Genomic DNA, 17,115 nt, shown 5'->3' with positions numbered 1-17,115 from the left:
AAAATGCCCATGTGAGGGCGATGTTTTAAAAAGCGGCCACCCGCTTAAAATCTATGATTGGTTAGATTTTCTCTTTCCATGGTAACTGTGGCAAAATTGGAACAGGTGACAGTATACCTTTAAGGGCCAAAAAGACTAGTTTTCGAGACAGCTGTTGCTGACGACAACTTTGAACGACAAACTAACCAGTTTTGCTAATAGATAAAACTAATTATGACATTGCAAATTTAGATTATTTTCCTGTTCTTGTAATTCAATAATTATAGGTAGTAGATGTTCCTACTGAAATTGTGTTACAATAGTCAATATGTATTATAAGCCGCGTAATAGGGCCAATACAGGCGTGACATTCCCAAATCCGGACATTACCTTTACGTACCAGACACAATTGGTTAGTTTCACCGTAAAAAAAGTGTCACAGTAGCACAAGTGATTAATCTTATCGATGGCTATCTTGGTGGAGGAGGTCAAGCGGCAACAATTGAATAATGACTTTCTAGTCAAGAACTATGAAAATGGTGACACGAGTAATCCGCGACCGTCACGTGGAATTTGGTGAGTGAAGAACAATTGCAATCGGAATGCAGTCAGTCGTTTATTGGTGTCACCTTAGCGTTGCTTTCTGGAATGATCTTATCCGTGACAAACATGTTCGTGTAACGTTACTGGGGATTATCAGTGGAATTTCAGCATCCCAACAAACATTGTTTGTCCACGTTATCTGTGGTGACATCGGCACGATTCATTTATTCAAATGAAATTTTCCGTACCCCCAAAAAGATTTCGGGTAGTGAGGGGTAGCGAGGGTAGCTGACAATGATTTCAAAGTTTTAACTATTTAGACATTGTTTCAAAGTATAGTACTTGCTAAATGTCAAACAATTACACCAAACTAGCATCCTTTAACGTGTCAAGACGGCACGCACTATATTCTGAACTCGGACGGTTATGTCTGCCGTGTTTGCGTAAATAGTGCGAACAACTTCAGCCGACCGGATCGATTGTACAGCACATCTACCTAACACTATCTGCGTTCGTGTTTTTCGTCCAAGTTGAAGAAGGAGAGTGGTATGTGCCCACTGCTTTGTTATGTATTCCTATTAGACACTGTGCAGTGGTTATGAAGCTTATGACTTTTTACCGTATCTTTGTCCCTGGTAACTTAAAGACGATCTGGAAAATCCACATCTAAAACAAATCCCCACATTTCCCCCATCCCAATGCCATGGATAGGACATTTATAAATTCTGCGCTTGTCCGTGAAAGTAGCCAGGGGGTCAGTTTGAGGCAATGGCCCCATCTTCGGGCACAGTTTCATGGCAAACACGGTCTAATCCCCCACATTTGTCCCGTATCGCCAGTGGTTGGGTCCTTCGGGGATTACACTGACCTCTGCATAACTGCAGCGGCCACCTCGACCCCTGACTGTTTTGACCCAATCAGCCCCGGTCACCTCAGCCCCTCAAATCTTTCCTTCAGTATGAATGAAAAACTTGTATCACTATCTCGAAAGTACGTCTTCAGTCTTTTAGATGCTCATACCACTTTGAAGGACTTTAGTGGAATCTTGTAATGCCGGGAAAGCACCCGAAAAGGCTAGACAGATACATTGTATGCACATTGGCCCATCCTTTGTCGCCGCACACTACGCTCAGGCGCTGGGCCGTGATAAGTAAGAAGACATGCATTGTATAGACATGTGTAAGAAACTACAGGTTTTCTATACATCGTAGTATATGAAATCAATTATTTTTATAAGAGATAATGTACTATTCTATGTAGTAATTTTATCATAAGAAAACAGAAGTATGATTAATACGAATCTTCTGGACGATTTACCGATCCATTCTATTAGTTCATTTATTCATCCATACATACATACATTCATTCATTCATTCATTCATTCATTCATTCATTCGTTCGTTCGTTCATTCATTCATTCATACATTCATTCATTCATTCATTCATTCATTCAATGCTATAAATACAAGAATTTTAATAGCATCGTAATCTATTGTTGTGACTTATAAAGGCTGCTATTGTGATGAGGTATAGAGACCTAGAGTTATAAACACTTACTGTGTATTTAACTCACACAAGTATACTAGGAAAATGTCTCAGTGAGTAAGTAAAAAATAAATGAATGCTGATACAAAATATAACCGTTATGGGGAATTTATTCTCGTCTTTAAGAATGTGAATGGAGCTACAAAAAATAGCTAATACAAAGATAATGAGTATCTAGCTCCTGATGGCTGGTAACTGAGAATTACAGCTATCTAAATTATACGAGTACGAGCATAAGATGAGAGTAAGACAGTTATTCGTGAATTTAAGTCCAAGATTTAAGAGTTTGATGAAACTGATGTCCATTTTTTATGTTTTTAATAGTAGCTGGTAATCTGTTCCAAATTATGGCTCCATTGTAACTAAATGAAAACTGGCTTAAACCCAATGTCTTTTTGGTACCATTAAGTGGAAACTGGCTACAGTATAGTACTGATGACTGATATGAGAAAAAAATAAACTGAGACATTGTTGAGGAGTCTGCCAAAAACAAAAGATCATAATAAAAATTGCTGTCTGAAACTAAATTGTTCGTAAATGTTCAAAATTTATAGTTCTGTGAAAGGGGGCACTTGGGGCATGAGTGATTAAACGTAATGACCCTAAACTTTTTAACCGATTATGTACTAAAAGTAATGTGAAAGGATAGGTACTATACCCAAACCTCGAAACTATACTAAATATGTGGGATAATAAAGGAGTTATACAAGAGAATAAGAATATGCTGTGGGATAAAATACCTGAAATTAGAAGAGAAACCAATTGCGGGACTGATTTGGTAATGAAACTTCAAGGAAAGGGGATTGGCAATATGACTCCCATGTAAGGAACGTATTCGGCCTCCCTAATCTTACATGATCATGAATATATGTCGATTTGACCAGTTTTACTTAAATGACATTAATGAGGGGTAATGAGCACATTGTCTATCTTATCCTGATTAATGGTAAGTTTGTTGGCTGCACACCAGTTAACAACATGTAAAAATACATCGCTTGCTTCAGTTATAGCTACTGAATTACCTTGGAACGCATAACTATCGTTGTTTTTGTGTGTGCTGAACTGCATGATTTGCCATTATTTATAGATAACGTACATACGCCTACATTATTGAAGCAGGAAGAGTTAGCCTAGTTAAGTTGAAGGTGTGCCCAGATTTATTTCAAATTTTAAAATACTTTGATTGGATACATTAACGCCTTTAGTGTAATCTTTGATAAGAGATCGTGGCGAACAATTTTGCTTAAACGGAATACACAATAGTAAGTACTACCGACATAAAAATTGCAAAATTACAGTAAAAATAACTTGTTTTAAAATACTCTTGCCACCGTATATATATTTTTTCACTGACCATCATTTTTAAAAAAGGGCATTGACTTTAGACTTTCTAAAATGCAGATTTTGTGACATTTGATGCTCGTTTACTTTTTTGGAGGAGAAATATTGTACTGATACCTATTTTGCACCGCATATCAATACGCGCAAGTCAAAATTATCTCCAACGAGGCAGTGCATCCATAATTATCGAATGTGAACTCCTTTTAGGCACCCATGTTGGTGGTAAGGGTGATGCGAGAGGTTAGCATGGTAGGTCGTTCAGCCAATGCACTATCATCTTCGGCTGGTCTTTTTCTGATTCAATAATGTAGTGCGCGCTAGGGTATAAAACGCGTACGTTATTCATGGTCTTTTTATCCGCCAGGTACAAGCAGGGTTTGTTACTCATAGAACTATACGGCAGGTGTTACCCTGACCTATATTTTCGGCGCCAATGGATGGAATATACACGGGGGATTATTTTGCATTGCAAATTTGTGTCATTCTTGCAGCACAATCTGTTGTACAACAAAAATTCAGTGTGTTTCCGTTGTTTTGAGTGTATATGCGGTGTTTGATGTTCCACAGCAATGAATTGTTGGATAACCGGGAACAGATCTATAGAACGCGTTTCCGAGCACCTCGTCGTTATCTTTCGGGCTTCGTCCATACTACGTCTAACTTCAAACACTACATTTTCGTTAAAGCAGTAAACTATTCATGTGACTGTAAAAGGGCTCTAGCTGAAAAAGTGCGTCATTTGCGTACCCTTTAAGCCCCCAGACGGCGGCTATAGGTGCGTCTGTTGATTATCACGTGATACACTGTGCCAGGGCAGGGCGACCTTTTCCCTCTGAGGAACACTGCACCTGTGCTATGTTCTGGTATTTCGCAGGGGTAATAGTACTGTCGTGAGGGAGAGAGGGACGGAGGGAGTGTGTATGGCTTCCGTGTACGCTCAACCGTAAAAGATGTGGCGTTTATTGAACGCGTAAAATCTCCTTGATACCGGTTTGTCTATATGGCCATCAGTAAGGGAAAGTGGGGCAATCGGGACTCTACAGGTAACTTATTTGGTATGTTTTCTAAACCTTTTCCAAACATTTTCAATTAATGTAGTGATCACTTATGTTTATTCATGAAAAAAGTATGGACTTGAGCACGCTCGAACAAAATAATCTAAATTTCATAAATCATTGGTGGATTCTCCACCATATCACACGGGGATGTGAGTGTGAGTATATTGGGGAACTTCACTCATCTGCTAGAGCTATTCCTGTTGGCTAAATCAAGCTGAGGGGTTCCTACATAGAAAGTGCTGACGCCCGAATAGATCGACACAAACACTGGGAATTCATGGTGCAAATTGAAATGTGAAAGTTTAATAAAATAACTAGATGAAAATGGCCCTACGTAGTGCGGGGGTAGTGGGAATCAAACTGTCGAATGCGTGGAGGATGAAGTGCCGAGCAGTTGTCTGGTCTTACGTGGTCTTCAGGTCTTCAAGGGATCTCCTCCAACGTCGATTCCAACCTTTCTATTTCTCTCAATCCTTTTTATCCTTATCCTCACCTACTGTTCATACCAGCACGTTTGCGCCAGTCATGTTTGAATACTTAATTGGTGTGGGCTGTTGCGTCAGCATGGGGAATCTTATGCATGTGCAAATTAGAATTTGGCTCGACATTTGATATACAACAGTCTCTATCCAACGTCAAATTGATTTCATAAGGCTGCATTCACAAAAATTTCTGGAGGGGAAGGAGATTTCAAGGGGGGACTTGAAAAATTTACCGCATGCCAGGGGGATCTGAAAAAATTGGCATTGCAAAGGGGCATTCTTGAAAACTCATCGAATATCAAATTCTTTTCAAATACCTTCTGTTACTTTCATTTCCAGCCATTTTCATTTTCTGCGTGACCATCGAGCGCAAGTTTTATGGTATATTAAACAATTTATTGATGATCCGAGCAGCTACCTTGAGGCAAACGAGTTAGGTTGTCATGATTTCTACCTATCCAACCAACCTCTGTTGTGCAAAACTGTCCTCTATAATGACTAAAAGTTTCAACTTGACCTTCAATAACAACTTTGGAGATAACTTATTTGATAACATTCTCCCATTGACAATACATTGGGTCAAGGTGAGTGTCAAACGTTCATGTCGCCGTATGTACATTTGTATTTTTTAGGACTTTGACAGAATACAATGCACATCTGTCCGCCAAAATTTAAAAAAGCAAACAGACTATATCTTGCATGCGACTGTAATGATGTTACCATATTAAATGAGTCAAAACAATGAAGAAATCTCTTTTCAGTTTAGTTTAGAATTAGAAATTAGTGAATGATTATTCAAGTTGATTTCGAAACACGCAGAAGGTTACTGTCTCAACAGCGCTGTGAGAAATTCGTTCGCTTTCCTAACACAACCTCCTCCAAGGGAAGTCCGTTACCAAGGTCATAGTAACGTGCGTTGCCTTGATGACTATGGACAACGCTTTCTTCTGTTGACACGCCTTCTATTTTAAATTGGCATCTTTATGTCGACAGGAGGGTCTTTCTGAAGTGTTTATTGTTATTATTTCATCCATCAGGTGGGACATTGTTCTAGATGTATTGGAGGATAGGCGAACAGAGTTTTCCTTGTAAGACTGAAAATATGGCCTACAGAACGCTCTTATTGTCACTCGCTATACAACCATCTCCGTTCCAAGTTGCTGCAAACGAAGTCGATCGATGAATTACGCACGCAAATAAGGTCATCGAAAATTGGTCATATTGATTGGAAAGATGTTTTAAATGAACCTTTGTACGGTCGCATTTGCAACACACTGCCTGGCGTGGGGTCCACACCGTCAGTACTCTCTGAATGGGGAACTGCGTTTGTGTTCGGACCGGAAACTGTTTGCAGTGAACTGTTAACGACGCAACCCTATCAACTGCTCTTGAAACTAGGATATCCACCGCAGTATATCAGTCAGAAGGTAAGCTTAGCGACATTACGTGAACGGTCGCTGTCGCATTTGCAGCAGCTCAAATAATTGCCCCCCCCCCCCACGGGATATGAGTTAAGTCAAACTAGAGACACACACAAGCCTTTCATATGCTCATTTCCACTAGAGTATGAGTGGTTGTCCATGACAGTGTGTTAGGGGTTGACCTTTTGATATCCTGGAGGGTCTGGAAGATTTTCGAAAAAGAGATTCCCAGCAAATGCCAGTGACGAAAAATTAGCCAGATAAGGACTGACATAAAAAGGTAGGAGAGTGGGGAAAAATTGTACAATGGATCAGGTTAAAAAAATAATGCTACATCATCAATCTTTCACATCCCCTCCCAGGATATCAATGGTCCACCCATTTTTCATTTTCATTACCGAAGTGAAATGCACAAGGTGGCTAGCCCTTGATCATGAAACCAAATTAAAAGTCAATAAATAAGAATTTCAAGCGATCCATTGAAAGATTTGCTACAGAACATATCTCAAGATATTTATACCTCGCAAATAATTTGTTTGCAATATGTACTAAAGTTTCACTTTATTCAGCGTAACAGTTTTTACTTTTTTCTGCATATAATAAGATTTATATAACATTTTAAGACGAGAGAGAGAGAGAGAGAGAGAGAGAGAGAGAGAGAGAGAGAGAGGATGCCTATTAACACCTTGTTCATATACAACATTTTTTATTTATTTCCTTTTTTTCCGTGACTTCCAGTTAAATCAGACCAGACGGTTAAATGGAACAAGTTTAAGGTACTAAACCGTACCCAAGAATATATAATGTGTCTGCGCGTAGAGTCCTGCATCACAGAACAATCATCAACTTACTTTAGAAAGGGACAATTAAATAGCATTCTCACCGTGACAATTTTTGTGTATTTAACTCTTTTTCTTCTGTCTAGGTTTCCAAGGAGAAAAGGAACTTTTGGGTGTTGCTGTTTCGAATACCGGCGGCAATGGCAGAAAGAAACCAGATCGTCCCCGCTACATGGAGTGGTCTGGTGGATCTTGTAGGGCGCTGCTATCCATCGGCTTTAGACGCAGTTGAAACCCATATGGCAGAAATGAAATCGAAACCCTGCGAAGATTTTGAAAAGGCGGCCGGCTTCAAATTTATGGATGCTTTGCAGAACACTAGCGGACCTTTCTTCATGGGTTATAGGAAGTTCATCTCCTTGGACCGGCCACAGACTGCTTGGCAAACGAGACTGTTTCTGTACTGTGAATTAGGGGTAAATGGTTTTTTTAGGGGCGATGGATACACGTTGTTAAGAGACGGTATTAAAGAGTACATGTGTCCAAACATGAAAATAGAACAGCTAGGTAAAGACAATTTTGCGATTCTACCTTTAGATCAAATAGAAGTACCTACTAGCAGGCCAATGCAGCAACTTTCATAAATGCTACAGCTACTACAAAATAATTCAAATAATAAGATAACAAGCATCAATAAAACTACCTTGTGAAAATAGCTCGATGCACTTTGTATTCACGCTGATAATTAAAGGGAAGGCTCATTATGGACGCATACATGAGTTAGCAGAAAGTCATCATCGCCATAATACACTAACAACGCTCCTGTTTCGAGCAAATTGTCACCTGCTCTCGGGCACATATAATTCCATGTATTTAAGCAATAAGGCACACCCAGCGACGGTATACCACGAGATTTTGACCACTTCACGACATATATGCACGAACGATAGCGAGTGCATATATGAAATGAAGTGAATTGGTCAAAGTCGAGTGGTATACCGTCGCTGGGTGTGATTTATTGCTATGACATTATAAAAGTATATTGAAATTCTGGCATGGAACGTCAAAAACGCTTTTTTGCTGAAGCTTAGAGCTCGCGCGTATGCCACCCGTGGTGTATCGCCAATATACTACGGTTCTTTTCGCGTCTCGACCAATCGGATCACTGTATTTGCGCCATCAGAATACTAATATGATATATTGGACAATAATGTATAAAAATATGTACTCTGTATAATTATATCAGCTATATCATTGTGCTACTCTCTGCGATTGGCACATATTTTAAATAATGCAAAGAAGATCTGCATAGCATAAAGTATTATTATTAAAGCAATAACGCACACTCAGCGACGGTATACCACGAGATTTTGACCAGTTCATGACATATATGGACCAGCGATAGCGAATGCATATATATGAAGTGAACTGGTCAAAACTGAGTGGTATACCGTCGCTGGGTGTGATTTATTGCCGTGACATTATAATAGCATATTGAAATTCTGGTGTAGAACGTCAAAAAGGATGTTTGCTCTTGTCGAGAATGCGCGTGTGCCAACCGTGGTATATCGCGAATATACCACGGTTCTTTTCACGTCTCGACCAATCAGATCGCTGCATTTGCGCAATCAATATACTGGTATGATATAATAGCTATACCATCGCTGAGGGTGCTTATTGCATAATTGCCTCAGAATTAAGAGAATTTGAATGAAACACACAGGAGCTACACCTCAAATATAAATGCAATATGACCTACAGTGTCTACGAAAAGGTTATGTTTTTAATCCTCATATTTGCTCACTAAGGTTTTATTTGAAGGAGATTTCTACAGAAAAACCGTAAAAACACAGTAACAGTAAACTCTAACGCTGACATTCCAAAGCAGGGTTTTAATTTCCCCATTTTCATTGCTTTCTATATGCTTACAATATCATACTTTTTGGTTCCAGGTATATGTGAAAACGTTCGTCCAAATGTGTCACTTGTCTATCACATTTGTTTGTTTTTTTGTTTGTATGTTTGTTTGTTTGTTTGTTTGTTTGTTTGTTTTTTGCATTTCCATCCGATCGCTTTTCTTTGACAAATGATGACATACTTGTAAATGAGAGAAAGTCCAATGTACAGCGTTTGCCACCAGTATTGCTCAGTAAGTGTTCCCTATGTAAAACATTTAGTCAAGAGAAAGGTTAATATATCAAAGCAAGGCCAGAATATTAAAAAAAACAAAATGAGCAAAGTCAATGATACAGATAATTCACAAAACTCTGTCAACATGAAACGAAAGAGGTACGAATAACTATGACAGCAGTAAGCGCAAAAAGGCATTGTAAATTTGGATCTCACACTCTGCGAAAAACGGCAAGGCCAGAAGCATACAGTACTTAAGTATGGAACAAAATTTTGAAACACGTCTTCAGTACGTGTAATATTTCTGTTTAACTGCGTGGCTGTGCATGTCTGCATCGTTTGCCTCTCCAGATGCCACGCTTCTGGTCACGTGAGGAGATATCCATTTGCAGTTACCCACTTCTCAAAAACATGAAACATGCATCAATAATCTGTGAAGTGCCTGTTAAACATTGAAACGGAAAAATGCAACCATGAAATGCAACGGCTTGGAGGTCCATGCATTTGCTGAGTGGAACTTGTCATTAGATGTTGAATCTGTTTGTTTAGCAATCACTGTCATGTCAACTCTCAAAGAATAAAACGATGTCATTGTCATTTGCAACTATTGTCTTGTTGGTATTAGCCAGATTAGCTAGATTTGAATAGCAAACAGTGATAAGCTGTCACTTCAGAAATTGTCAGACTATGATGACAGACGTCGAATCGCATTCTTGCAGTTTACCTTGGGAAGCTGCCTTTCATGTACTCAACTATATACTGGATGGTCGTAAGTTACAATTAAGTTCAAGTCGGCTTACGTTTCTTTCAATATGCCACAGATTTTCAAACCCAATCGCCTTCGATACGAATGTGCACGCAGGAAGTTTCGTTGTTCTACAAGCCCTGGCTTGTATTTACGCCAAGTAACAAATAATTTCAACTAACAAAAACGAAACGAAACGACAGTGATACAATCGTTCGACATTTTTATTAAATTATTTTGCTGTATCCTGTTTTGTTAATACAATATAACCTCCTGTGCTTCAAACAAGTGTTGTACCTAACCCATAAAAACGTTTCTAGGTTTTGCAATAGAAATGACTGTAAATAATCATGACCATAATATCCGTCATTAGGACATATTTAGCAGCATTTTACTGTGAAATGACTTGTCATCATTACTGCCCTCAAATGTTTCTAGGCACATCAACGGGGCGATGCAATCGCCTACCACAAAGTGCAGTGACACATGTTGTATCGTTTGTTAATTATTAACTTCCATGCATAACATTCACGGAGTTCTTAACCATCCCTCCATATCAACCATTTCATCCACCCACCCGTTCAATCATCCGTCCATAAACCCATACATCATGAAAAAATAATATGTATACTAGAAAAACGAGCTTTCTCTTTTCATAACTGTCATCTCTTAAACGTTTCGGTAACGAACGCGGCAAATTATAGTTCGTGTTGTTGGTAGTCGTGAAAACTGTCGAAGTTACATACGAATCAAAGTGTCAGAACTTAAAGTATACTTGACGACGATGAACGAAGCAGCTTTAGCCTGTCAACAAGACACTGGTTACAGTAACTACGTATTGAAAATTGCTCGGATGTCTATGTTTGACCTAAACTAGCAAGCGTGTGTCGACTTTCTGAAGGAAATTGCCACAAGGAGATATAAATATATTGTCTATCCTCTCTGACGTTATATTATTATTTAATAGGGCTGAAGTGTGCAGGGCATTCAATAGATCCTGCGCCAGCAACTCTTGTCACTGAGACGTACTGGCGGGTGTCGATGTTTACAATGTAGTGGCATTAGTGTTTGAATGTAACTGCCGATGATGGGCTGTCAAGGTTCGAAGTATTCCCTCTCATTCATGTCTGACAAGAGACATTTCGTCGCGTGGATTCATGTGCGTCTGAATCATAAGACTGTGTCATTGTAGTCATGGATCTTTAAATACCACATTAAGGTAGAAAGCGCCTCGGGGACAGAGGGTCAGACTCTCAAACTTTTTTACAATTCTTTTCTGATCTACCACGTGTGGGAGCTCATTTTAAAGCTCTTGGTGTAAGAAAATTTTTACCTCCTCAGATTTTCGAAAATCCAAAATTTTACTTTTCTCCATAGAGTTAACACAGAGATGGTTACCATTTTGAATTTTAACTATCGGTAAATCTTGGTTAATTTGTATCTCTAGTACCAAAATTTGCACGGTGACCCCCGATTTTTATTCTTGATTTTGAAAGAAATTGGTTGAAAGAGTCTGTGAGCAAAGTTTGAGAAAAACTTTAAGTCTTTCACTTTCGAACCGCATACTACCTTAACGACAGCAAAAGCTTCAAATTTGAGCATATTTGTCTTCGAATTTCGTATCTGAACAAGCTCATGATATAAAGCTTACAAAGAAGCACTTTGCCAAAACAACCATAGTATTCAGCTATGCAACCAGGAAACACTTCTGAATCCACAAACTTGTACGAATCAAGGCTACAAAGTCTGTTCCACTTCATTTTCAGGGTTGCAACTCTGTACCTCTTTATCAAGTGTCTCTTTAGTGTCTGATGCAACACCAGACAGCGTCGTGGCTATGCTGACTTCGATACAAGTTGGGCTGTCCGCAGTGTTCATAGGCAGTCCGTCCATTTGAACAGAGGCTACCTGAGTAGAGTTCTGCCTTTTACAACAGTATAATTTCCACAATTTTCTCTTGATGGCGCGTTTTAGGTCTCTGTTTCCATACGAGTACACAATAGGATTAATCAGTGCTGACAGGTATGCAAAAATACTAAGAAGTAGATGGAGGTGATATGTGTGGATAATGCCATCTTCATCCAAGTTATCCCAGTGAAATGCTATTTTGCGTACCTCACAGACGATAGCAAAGGGCAGCCAAAATATGTAGGTGATTATGACCAACGCGAATAAAGTTTTAGTTATTCGAAAGTTTTTACGCTGGTTGCGATTAATGTTCGGTTCAATCTGGTCAGCGGAGACCGTTGTTGCTTCTATTCTCTTCATTTGTCGGTTAGCAGCGGCCAGAGTGATGTAGAATATCACGGAGACGAAGGTCAAGGTCGGAACAATCACCACGAATATTACAACCATGCTGTATTCGACCGTTGTGATGAGAACCGGTTCGCAACGAATCAATTCAGTTTCGTCATCGATGTTGTTCCAGCCCATTGCTGGCGCAAAACCGTAGAGAACGGCAAAGATCCACTGGATGGCGATGATTATGGCCGTGAACTTTCCAGTGACAATTGATTGGTATCTTAGAGGCCATTTAATCGCCACGCAACGGTCTATTGTCAAACCTTGTGGTGGAAAAAGAAGTAAAAATCGTTAGAACAGACTTGATTAGCCAATCATCATGGAACCCAAATTTCGTGTAAATAATATGCTTCATATACATCTCTCTGTCGTCCATTTATACACTGTCTTCGTCATGGTTTTGTGTGAGATTGAAGAAAGTTCATGTATACGTCCAACCAGGCATATGATATTCGCATCATGCACTGCATTTTTAGCACGCTGACGTAGTCAGCAGAGCTATAGTTGTGGTGTCAAATTCCGTAGAGTAGGCTGTCTGTCTGTCTGTGTGTGTGGATGGATGGATGTAGACGTTTGGTGTCCGTAAACCGTTCAAACTGACAAACCGCTTATCATTTGGCATTGAAAGCTTGTGACGGGCTAACTTGGTACATGAAGATGGGGATTTGTTCAAATGAAGTTGATTTGAGGATTCCATCGAGAGTTATTGATTTTAGAATGATTATTTTCCGTATTTTTCTAGGGATTTCAGATCACGTGACTTGGTGTTTGATTTGGGGGGGGGTGGGGGGTGACTGTGAACAGTCTCCATGCATAGCTTCATATAGTACACGGTTGAGAATTGAATATATTTAATTCAGTGTAAATAAACATGAATTTACCAAATCGTGTTGTTGTTGTTATTTTCGTTAAATGTAATATTGGTTATGAGGTTGTCAGACGAGAGCGAAAAGCGTGTCTAGCCGCGATCGACAGCGCGGACGTATACATGATGATCACAGTTACGGGTGTTTCAATACATATAATAGTGGCCATACATAGACTGACCCTTTTCATAAGTCTAGCGCCCTCCTGTGGCCACTGTGAATTTGTAGCCAAAGCGAGGCTACTGTTGAGGAATTCCCCAACCGTTAACCCTCGCCAGCCAGTTATGAAAATGATCTATAAGTGGACTGTTCATGCCAGAATCACGGGTTCCCGTCGGAAATCGCACCCAAAAATGGCAGCAGGTCATTTTGACGCAAAGAGGCTAGTAGGTATGAATTCTAAGATGTATTGGAGGCCATCGATGCTGGTTTAGTGAATAATTGAGGCCCGGTGATCGGCCTCTGAACTCGGTGATGGGTGCGTATGCATAACACGCGGTATCGAAACACTTGTAACTGTGATGATGATGGACATTATTGTTTCTTGTGTAGGCCAAGGCGGGTTTGGCACCTGTTTAAGAATATTTCAATATCATTTTGAAAAAGAACCAATACCCAGTGCTTAATATCATCGAGAACTGTTTAAAAGAAGCAACAAAAATATAGTTTCCTTCATTCTTTTGATTGCAAATATATGATTTATTTCCTGTTTTGTTTATGACGACATACTGTCACTGCTACCTATTGAGGCAATTGCCACTTTCACAAATGACACCATCGACCAACTGGAAACTCCACAGGAGCACACTACTAAATAGACATCGCCATCAATGAACATTTTTCCCAGCATTTCTTCTGAACACTGTCAAACTGTTTTTCATTCAGAAATTGTTAGAGATTTTTTCATCACTTCTTCCTAGGCAGGTCATTTTAGGCTTCTTGCCAGACTTATGATTTGGGCTCCGTCCGTCCATCAATTTCTCACAAGTGCCCAACCAAATTCGCTTGTCAAATAGATGTATTGTCCGTCGTCGTCCGTCAACATTTGTTTGTCTTCTTATCTGAAACCACTGGTCCAATTTCTTTGAAATTTTGTATACAGCTACCTAAAGATTACTGTAGTCAAGTGTATTCAAATTGTGGTGACATTAAAATATTTGTCTTTTCAGGCAATTTTTCTCATTTTTCATCAAAAATCGTTTTCTCTGAAACCACTAGTCAGATTGTTGTTATAATTTATTATGCAGGTTTCTACCGATGATACAAGTTTGTCATTCAGAAGTTGTTATAGACTGCCCTTTTACTTGTTGCTAGGCAGATCAGTTTTGTGATTTTACCTTTTATTATACAAACCTTTGTCTTAATATAATACAATAAAACTTGTATTCAACCACATACTTTCCTTATCTGTCTAATTTCACAAGTCAACCATCTCCCCTCAAATAAAAAAACAAACTGCACATGCACCTTGAGATGGATATCTGCTACCAAATATTCTTGCAAGGAAACTAGAGACCACTATGACTGAATATGAAAGGCATAGGATGTCATGGCGCATTGCAATGCATTCTGGGTAATCAAGATTATAATTGTATATACTGCCACCTACGTATTCCAATGCATCATGGGTAATGAAGTCACATATAAAACATTCATAAATGCTTTTCAATTTGCCATGCTGTGTGAATTCACTTTTAATTTGAAGTAAATAATAGTTCCAATATCGGACGTAACAGACGCTATACTCTGGCAGTTTGTCTAGTATAACAATATAAGATCATATTTCTACAGCCATTTTTGTAATTTTTTGTGAAATATCTCTTCCATAAACCTTTGTTTAAATGCTTTGAATTTTAGAGTGAATGATCCTATAGTAAAACTAGCATTTTATTAGTTTTTGCTTTTTTCAGTATAAAATCTCTTCCCAAGGACAGCATGCGTGATTGCTATAAAGTTTGCCATTCATATTCCTAGAAATGTTTTCTCTCGCGTTTTGTCAACTATAACAACACTGCCACAATTTACTCATTATACACACATATTTTGCGCTTCAGCTCAATGCAGATTTTTTTTTGGGGGGGGGGGGGGTAAAACCATTTTTTCTTAAAACAATTGGTCTAGTTGCATCAAAATTGCAGCACCCTATGTGTACTCCCATTAAATATGTAGAATTGTAAAGATGATGTGAATATTGTATCATTTGTCATTTCTCTGTCTACTCTTTTAATTACAGCCCACGTATGAGAACAATTAATTACAGATGAGCAACTTTTTGAAAATTAAATCTATATTACACATCAAACGTCCACACCACTTAAGGGAGCCTTCAGTAATATCACAAAATAATGTCAAAAATGAGCGACTTTGTCCCTGTAATGTGCTTGCATTGCAAATTTTACATGACTTTGTACTAAACTCCCACCAAATTAATACTCCTGAATACAGTCAGCGTGCTACGGCGACTTTGGCGCTATGTTTACTTAAAGTGATATAGATCACCATCATGCTGTTTTGACGTGAAAAGAGGAATTTCTTTGCTGGGATTGGTGAGGTTCATTGAGCTCAAGTAGAGCAACAAACAGCTGAAGATGGATAAAATACGTATGACTGTAATACTCAGAAATGGCCAGTATGTTATCAGTGCTAGGCATGGCAGCAGATGTAAGGAAATCTAGGTCCCTACCAGATGTTTAGTTGTCGTTGCTGCTGAAAGCTGTTTTGGTTGATAACGAGAAGAAATAAAATAAATTTTTGTCAGCTCTTCGATATGTTGACATCAACTGGTCGCAAACCAGTGACTTTTTACAACAATGACTTTAAGTGAAAAAAAATCAAAGTCGCCACTGAAAATTGTGCCCTTTGTGTTTCTGTGTCGTCTCATATGAAGTAGATCACTGTGTATAATGGCGTTTCAAGACAATTAATAATGCATAAAGATGCACTGGATAATGGCGAGTCACCATTTTCCATACACAGAAACTGTCCCGAGATGTTACTCACAGCTACTAGGAATGCCAGACCTTCGATAGACGCCAGACTTACATGGTGGATAACAGATTCACCGAAGGAAAGATTCACGTTGTAACTTACCTATTAGGTTTACGATGGATGCGATACCCATTGCGTGTGATAAAGACAGGCCGATGATGCAAAACCCTTTTGATGATGTGATGGCTGGATCAATGATACAAATTATATCGAATGGTATAACTACTGCTCCGATGAGCAGATCTGCCACCGACAGACTACAGACGAACCAGTTAGTCGGAACACGCAACGATTTCAACGAAACCACGGTTCCTATAACTATAAAATTAACCGGAACGATAAAAACAGCCAAGACGATATAGATGACGCTAGCAACTTTCTCCAGCGTTGAGTTTTCTCTGCCGACCAGCGATGAGTCGAAATGGTCTTCCATTTTCCGTCATTTTCTTATTGAAAAATGTGTTACCATAAAACCTGCTTCAGTGTGTAGCTGCGTCCAATCCATATCTGTAGTTTAATCATTGCCCTCATATTGATTTGCTGATCTCATAAGGTCGGCTTCTCCATATCAACATCGGAATGGAGAGAGATCTCTTCAAGCCAGTTGATTTATTAAATAAAACAATCAAGGAACTATATTAACTACTTTGAAACAATCACCGTCAGCTTCAAGATGACATGCACCTCGATATACTAGAGTCTTTAATTTCAAGTCTTTCAATTTCGAAGGGCGTACTTAACTGACTTAGAGAAGAGTCTACAACAGAAGTGAACGAGAAAGATATTGTTGTCATCCATATGTCAAGGAAGTGACCCTAAGGCGCATTCTACCTTAACAGTGCAGAAAGAGGGGAACGGCCTGGCATTTGCCTCTTATAGCGCCACCTGTGTTAGGACTGTGACGGCTATGTGGGACCGATTTGTTTTGGTTCTATTT

The 17,115-nt window shown here is 39.1% G+C and overlaps 1 protein-coding gene across 1 annotated transcript; it reads right to left on the bottom strand.

Moving 5' to 3' along the window:
- Window positions 1-11,760: 11,760 nt before the first annotated feature.
- LOC139150247 (adenosine receptor A1-like) lies at window positions 11,761-16,611 on the bottom strand. Its single transcript, XM_070722496.1, has 2 exons — window positions 16,281-16,611; window positions 11,761-12,587 (listed from the first exon to the last, which is right to left on the bottom strand). Exons 1-2 carry the CDS (start codon window positions 16,609-16,611, stop codon window positions 11,761-11,763), a joined length of 1,158 nt encoding a protein of 385 aa, XP_070578597.1.
- Between the last annotated feature and the right edge of the window lie 504 nt (window positions 16,612-17,115).

This window comes from Ptychodera flava, chromosome 2, assembly GCF_041260155.1.
Source record: "Ptychodera flava strain L36383 chromosome 2, AS_Pfla_20210202, whole genome shotgun sequence".
Taxonomy (NCBI): domain Eukaryota; kingdom Metazoa; phylum Hemichordata; class Enteropneusta; family Ptychoderidae; genus Ptychodera; species Ptychodera flava.
Note: the sequence above shows the minus strand (reverse complement) of the source record. Positions and strands in the feature narration are given on the sequence as shown.